Below are 7,649 nucleotides of genomic sequence, written 5' to 3' on the forward strand. Positions count from 1 at the left end.
AAAACACGCTAAATGCTCACATGGGGGGGCGGGGGTGTTCGGGGTGCATGAAAATGGATGTGACCGCAAACCATATAGTCTTCGTAAACCTAGTCGTGTGCAGGAAAAACACGAAGTTATGCATCATTATGAGGTTGCAATGAAATGCCCTGTTTTCATATTCCACACTGATGGATCCTCAGATTATGAACACAGTGGTTCTGTTATCAGAAATAATCTCATAAATCAGTTACGACAGCATAATCAAGCAAATGTGCATGCCATACAGAATAGCTGGTATTTTTGTAATGTTTTAGCTCCACAGTGGACCAGCAAGTCAGATCAATCTAACAAAGTTTTAAGTAAGAATACACAATGCTAAACTTAGCACTAGTGCCGCACACTATGTTTCACAGCAATGGTGAAATGATGGTCACTTTCTATTTATAAACTTAGTAGAGGTCGCTGATACAGTTTTAAGGTGATTTGGAAGAGTTTCTTTAGGTCACTTTCATTGGAGTGTACCATAAGGTCACAGTCTGACAGAAGAAACCCAACGCCTTGCATACTCTATTATTCTTGACTTCCTGTTAAACTCACAGTACTATAAAGTGCAATACAATGGAAATCCAACTACAGAACCACTCACACTGAATTAGGTCAGCATGGAGTATTTCCCTGAAATTAAAATGCCCTTTATAGTTTCATAACATGCATTGTGCACAGCACATGTGGAAAAGTGAAGGTGTAGACCGGGTCAACTCAAGTTGTGGTTATTCACAAAAGGCTTCTTTGGTTCACAGCTAAGTGGGTGGGTGGCATAGACTCTCAAACTGCTGTGTATGTGCTTAAAAACAAGGTCACCCAAAACCAAATTAATGTTGTTTATTTGGTGTCAGGTAATGTATTTTATAATATATAGAGAGTTTTTTCTGAAGGCCATCACTGTGCAGGAACAAACAGTATGTTAACATACCAAAAATGAACAATATTTTCAACTAAAAATCATCAACTCTATATGTTCTTTATTGTTAAGAAAATTAAGGGTCAAATGCAAAATGTCACCTGTTTGAGAGTCCTGCCCTAAACCCAACTGAGTTTTAATATATTCAAATCATTTGTCAAGGAAATTCGTAGTCAAAACACGTTGGCAAGCCTAGAGTGTAGTGATTTAAAAGCAAGGTTTATGTAAGGTCTGTGCTTTGTCGGTTACAATAAAATAACCACAAGCTCAAAAAGCTCTATTAATGCTAGTAGAGTTCCTGCTTGTGGTTCTATTATTTAAATCTTTTTACTTCTAGTCATCACCTATTTCATCACAAGAAATGCCACCACCTACAACCATGGTCAACAGATCCTTGGCTTATGCTGTGGGTGGACTGGGAGGATTTCAGTCTAAAGGAGCACTCATAGATCTCTACTGAGAATGTTCTAGGCCCCCTCTTCAAGATGAACTCTATCAATGACACCCTGATCACCCAGCAACGCAAACCTTTAGTGCTTAGTTTTGTCATTTCTTGCTCGTTAAAGCGCTCACTTGCACTCAGTCTTTGAAAAACTCTGTACTTGCAACCTGTGCTTGCCCAACCAATATTATGCTTTTGATTTCTTTGGTCATGCGCCAAGATTCACTCCTAGCCTATGTTAATACCATGTTGTAAATGCCAAGTTATAAACAGTTTATAGTTTTTTTATGTACTGGCTGATGATGAAGTTAAAAAGAAAGAAAGAAAGAAAGAAAGAAAGAAAGAAAGAAAGAAAGAAAGAAAGAAAGAAAGAAAGAAAGACTGTCTGGCACTATATAATATGAGTAATTAACTCGTGATTAGATTGTATCTGCAAACACAATACTAAATGTGTGTGTGTGTGTGTGTGTATATGTGTGTGTGTGTGTGTGTGTGTGTGTTTGTGTGTGTGTGTGTGTGTGTGTGTGTGTGTTTGTGTGTGTGTGTGTGCTTAGTGTACATGCAGGATCTAAAGATCCTCCAGCTTTTACATTTACACATACAGGAAAGTATCCTTATTGACATAGCCAGATGGCTGAGAGGGCCCAGCCCTCTTACCAAACAGTAGTCTTGGCAGATTGCCTTGGTCCTAGTCTTGAGATTAGTAATATTCTGTTAATCATCTAGTAGGTGGATTGAATTATTACTTACTTATCCTCATTTTATTGACTGGAAACAAGCCTGAGTGCTGTAATTCTGTAAATCAGTGAAATAGTCAGTCTCTTACTAAAGGTGTGCCCTTGTTAGACAGCTCTTTCAGAAACACTAACAGTTGTATTGCTGCTGTACCTAAACCTCTCTCTCTCTCTCTCACACACACACACACACACACACACACTCTCTCTCTCTCTCTCTCTCTCTCTCACTCTCTCTCTTGCTCGCTCACACATACTCTCTCACTCTCTGTGTGTGTGTGTCTGATTATTGAAAGACAAAAGCTTAAATAATGTAAAATGATTAAATATTGTAAAAATAAAATAAATAAATAAATAAATAAAATACTACAAATACTACATATGCTACAAATATCAAATAGCAGGTAAAATAAAGTTGGCAGATAGTGTTGACACTGTATTGGCAAACACACCGTTGCAGGAACACATTTACATAAACCTATGTGCATTAGCCATCTTTAATATTTAATGTGCTTCATTGTTACAGACCACTTTGTATATTTTGTTTGTGTAGTTGTAAATGTTAGTCAAATACAGGAATATCAAAGTAGTACAACCCCTTTTACCAAAACATTAAATATACAGTTTGTTATTATATAAAAATTGTTCACAAAAATGTTAAAAGGACGGTAGTTACCTGTTACTTCCTGCCTAAACATTTGGATTGTGGCACAAACTGGCCATTGGTTAATAGTATTGTCCACGTCGTTGTGTAATTTATTAGGATGCAGACACTGCCCTCTTCTGACAAATCACAGCAACTACAATCTAGCTCATTATTAATCTTGTGGGAAATCCCATATGATATTAAATAATTCATGGCAAATCGATCGTCTGTTTAAATGTGATGAATAAAATGTCCTGCTATAGCCATCGAATGACCAATCAAGTGTCAATTTTAAATAATCAGTTCTGTTACTACCATTTCAGAGTACATACAAAAAGTAAAGTTCTGATGCATTACTTTCACCAGCAGAGGGCCTTATACTACTGAATCTTACCAACAGAAGGGGGGGGGGGTGTAGGCGTTCCTCTGCCAATCAATAATAAATAAAAAAAAAAGACCAGCCTTCTATGCATGTGCAAAGAGAGCTGAGCTCTGGGAGACAAGACTGCAGAACCCACATGGTCTCTGGCATGAAGGATCTCAGGCTTTGGTTACATTGGATCTACATTTTGCCCTTTATTTCAAACTCTACTGCTTCAGTGTGAACTGCAATCACCTAGTTTGGAAAGTAGTTGAACCGTTTTTTGGGGTTTTTTTGAAGATGGAGAAGGGCAGTTTGAGAGTGATTTATTCACTAACCCTGCTCATGTTTTTGGGTGTCTATGTCTCTGGAGCAAAAAACAAGGGGAGGATTGGAACATATCCATGGAACCAGCAAGAAGATCAGGAGCTTTTTGCTCAAAAAAAGATCGTTGGAGATGAAATAGTTAGTGACTTGGATCAAGATGAATTTCATATGGAGAAGACAAAACAAGAATACATGGAGGATGCAGACGGAGGTTCTTTGCACCCATCATCTGAGGAGTTTTCTGGAACTCACCCAACTCCGACACCTCAGTCATACCTGCCCAATTTGAGTGTGACATATAGTGAAGACAAAGATGGCAGCACCGGGGAAATCCTCAATAAAATCAATGTCACAGAGCAAGACATCACAAGGATCTACAACCCTCTGTTCCCAGTGACAAACAGCTCCTACAGTGCCTATGGGATTCTGTTTCTGGCCCTTGTTGTGTTTGCTGTAGGGATTGTGGGTAATCTGGCAGTCATGTGCATTGTTTGGCATAACTACTTCATGAGGAGTGCTTGGAACTACATCCTGGCCAGCTTGGCTTTTTGGGACTTCCTTGTCCTGTGTTTCTGCCTGCCTGTGGTGGTGTTTAATGAACTCACTCATAAACGGCTACTGGGGGATTTTTCTTGCAGGGTTGTACCCTACATAGAGGTGGGTCTATGTCTCAGATTAGGAATAATGAAAAGTTTAATTCATTCAAGAATCTTTAAATTGTAACACAAGGGATTAAAATACATGTAATATTTTTACCATGTAATGTGCATAAAGCTGGTATTTCTCTCTGGAGAAAATAACAAAAAGGAAACAAATTATTGGTCCTCATTTATTTTTGAAACTTCAGTGCTTAATTTAGTTTGACATAACTGCTTTATCCCAAAGAAATCTAAAAGGCCTGAAAGTATGTACTATTAGGATATTGTAGGATATTGACAGTTGTTAACCTCTTCATGTACATTTGCAGGTGACCTCACTAGGCGTGACATCCTTCAGTCTGTGTGCACTTGGTATCGACCGTTTTCATGCAGCCACCAGCTCTCTCCCGAAAGCCCGGAGACTGGAGCATTGCCAGTCCATCCTGGCCAAACTAGCAGTGGTGTGGGTTGGTTCCATGGTCCTAGCAGCCCCAGAGCTGCTCATATGGCAACTACAGCAAGCCCAGTCCCCTTCTCTGGGTGTCCAGGTGGATGTCTGCGTCATGAGCCCATACCCAAACCTCCCAGAGTCCATTTACTCCCTAATCATCAATTACTATGACACTCGCATCTGGTGGTACTTTGGTTGTTACTTCTGCCTGCCTGTGGTCTTCACCTTGCTCTGTCAGCTGGCCACATGCCATGTCTCCAGCGATAGCGGGAGCTCTGGCAAGCGGGCCGAAGAACGCTCTCCTTCCACAAAGCAAAAACTGCAGCATGCACAGCAGGTTGAACGACAACTCAACTGCACTGTCATGGCACTGGCCGTGGTTTATGGGGTGTGTGCACTGCCTGAGAACGTATGCAATCTTACACTGACATACGCTTCTATACAGCCATCCAAGGATGTTTTGGCTCTGCTCAATTTGATAAATCAGTTTTTCCTATTCTTTAAGTCATCTGTGACGCCAGTGCTCTTGCTGTGTCTGTGTAAGACTCTGGGCCAGGCCTTTATGGACTGCTGCTGCTGCTGCTGTGAGGAATGCCAACCTAGTACCTCCTCTTCCTCCCAAAACATTGCTGAAAGCAAGCATGAGATGTCCACATCTATTTTCTTTGACAAAGCCAAGGACAGCACAACCATTTTGTCTATTGGCAGCTGAATCAGCAGACCTAGCTTTGAAGTGATAAGGTCACAAGATGGCCTTGAATTATTTCTCATATCCACTTTCATCACATCTCTTATTAGTGACTATGACTTTTTTTTCCATGCTCACTGTCTGATGGGAAAATTCACCAAGCTCTTAGATGGTGCTAGAAGTTGTCCTGTTGCTGCTCTGAAATTTCATTTAAAAGGAGGAAGAATTCAACATGTTTAAATGATCATCATAAGCATCAATTACAGGCAGAACATGCACAAATTTAGTTTCACTAATCAAAACATACTGTACCATTTTGTCATAAATGCTCATGTAATATTCTCGCAAGATAGGTTTTGGGGTTTGTACTTTAAATCATTAACACCTTCTGTCAGCAGGATATCATGTCAAGTCTTTACAGACTGTTAGTTCATATGGCCTGTTTTTCAGCTTTGTATAAAATTGTGACTTTTATTTGTAGGTCTATATTTAGTGATGATATGCAACATTTTCTAGATACCTGACCAGCATTGAATAATTCATATCAAATAAAAATAACTACTCAGATAGGTCTATATAGGTATATATTTTCAAGATACTGATTTTCGGAGTTGTGGTGTTGTTTATGTAACATATAATGCTGGTTAATAATCAATACCATAGTTTTGTTTTTATGTAACAGCTTGACTAGTATACATGTTCTTAATTATTATAAAATATTTTACATGCACTGAATTGTTTTATTAGTTTGTAAATAAACTCAAGAGACAAAAAAAAAAACCCTGAAAGTGCTGGCACCATTCTGAAGTTTTCTCTTTTTTTTTTAAATGTGAGGCTTGAGTTAGGGGAAGAAATTGAGTTAATGACCAAATTCTAAGTGAATAAAGTTGTTGAATTAACAAGTGCTTTACCAACACAGATCCACCCACCCTTTTTTTTTAAATTCCAGTGTATGAAATGTAATTAAGTGTGCAGCAGAATGTGTAACTAGCAGGAGTTTGTTCAGAATTTTTTGTATGTCTGCTGATGGCTAAGCGACAAGTTTTGTCTGCACAGGCTTGGTTGGTTTCTTCTTTCCCATACGGTTTTAATTGTTCTGAAAAGAAGATAGAGGCTTCCACTGAATATCAATGTCCAGACTACAGCTGAGTTGCCAAGAGACCACCAAAAATTCACATGCGCTTCAGACTGGCCAATAGTGAACACAAAACCCTTGGGTTTTCCCACCTTTCTTGGTTGTCACAGGAACCAGAGCTCATCTGTTAATAGCATGATGTTTATATGCTTTCATGTTCGACTGTTAAATCAAGTGTGCAAAATACTTTAAACAAGCAGTTTTATAGACTATGTCACTACAAAGCAGCATAATAACAAGACAGGCCTGTAGATTATTCTATTATGTTACTACATGTGTAATAGAATAAAAACTGCCTAACTGTGCAGCAAAAGAACTATTTGTTACAGAGAGTGGCATGCCTGTTCCTGTAAAGAGGTTTTGTACAGGTTGACCTCTTTAGACTCCTAGCTTTGGCCTGCGTTCAGTAGCTGTCAGGGATTGGGAAGACGAAAAAGAGAATGAGCAGCCTCATTAGAGAGTTGGAGCTTTACGGATGAAGCTCTGTTGGCTCTAATGACTAAGAAGGAACAGACCAATCTCTGTTCCCGATAATGAAACTAGAGCCCAAATCAGAAAACCGTTTCTAACGTCCTGAGCAAATGAATAACAATAAAAATGTTAATGACGATGATGTGAGACTAATGACAGTACTGATCAAATCTTTGGCACAGCTTCATATAATAGCTTAAAAATAAAGACATTTTAGAATAGTAACAAAGTTTAGACAATTTTTTGAAATCGCACAGAACGTGTAATGGTCTTGTGTAAAAACATTACAACAAAAAACTTACACTTAAAAAATAATTCCAAGTAGAATTGTACTCATATTAAGAAAATTTGTATTCATTTCCACACTTGTGAACAATAATAAAATACTACAATATACATGGTGACCAAAAAAACAACAAAAAAAAAAGTTAAATCTAACACTAAAGCCTGTAAAATTTTCCATTCAAAAAAGGCTCCAGGTAAATAAAGAAATAAGAATAGTAATAAAAATATGGTCAGAAGTATGAAGTCAGACAGAACTATTAATGGACTTGTGCAAAAACAAAAGACTTTAATTTTAGAAGCCTGTTCAATATCTAAGACTCTTAACCATCAAAAGATCCCCTGTGAATGATTAACATTTCTAATTTTACATTATTTTTCAAATAACAAATATGGTAAATACAGTTTTATACACCATGGTGTAGCAGGTAGTGTTGCTGCCTCACAGCTCCAGCATTTCAGGTTCAATCCACAAAAATAGTAACCTGTACTCAGGTTCTCAGGTTACTATTTGTGTGGAGTTTCACATGT

General features: G+C 38.2%; 1 protein-coding gene across 1 annotated transcript; it reads left to right on the forward strand.

Annotated features, from left to right (window-relative positions):
* Positions 1 to 3,246: 3,246 nt before the first annotated feature.
* On the forward strand, positions 3,247 to 6,618 carry gpr37l1b (G protein-coupled receptor 37 like 1b). The gene is made up of 2 exons (XM_058389012.1): positions 3,247 to 4,110; positions 4,421 to 6,618. Exons 1-2 carry the CDS (start codon positions 3,427 to 3,429, stop codon positions 5,252 to 5,254), a joined length of 1,518 nt encoding a protein of 505 aa, XP_058244995.1. The 5' UTR covers positions 3,247 to 3,426; the 3' UTR covers positions 5,255 to 6,618.
* Positions 6,619 to 7,649: the final 1,031 nt, after the last annotated feature.

This window comes from Hemibagrus wyckioides, linkage group LG05 (genome assembly GCF_019097595.1).
Source record: "Hemibagrus wyckioides isolate EC202008001 linkage group LG05, SWU_Hwy_1.0, whole genome shotgun sequence".
Taxonomy (NCBI): domain Eukaryota; kingdom Metazoa; phylum Chordata; class Actinopteri; order Siluriformes; family Bagridae; genus Hemibagrus; species Hemibagrus wyckioides.

Coding starts and splice junctions, on each gene's coding strand:
- gpr37l1b (XM_058389012.1), top strand. CDS start 3,427: ATGGAGAAGGGCAGTTTGAGAGTGATTTATTCACTAACCCTGCTCATG. Junction 4,111..4,420: donor GGGTTGTACCCTACATAGAG/GTGGGTCTATGT, acceptor GTACATTTGCAG/GTGACCTCACTAGGCGTGAC.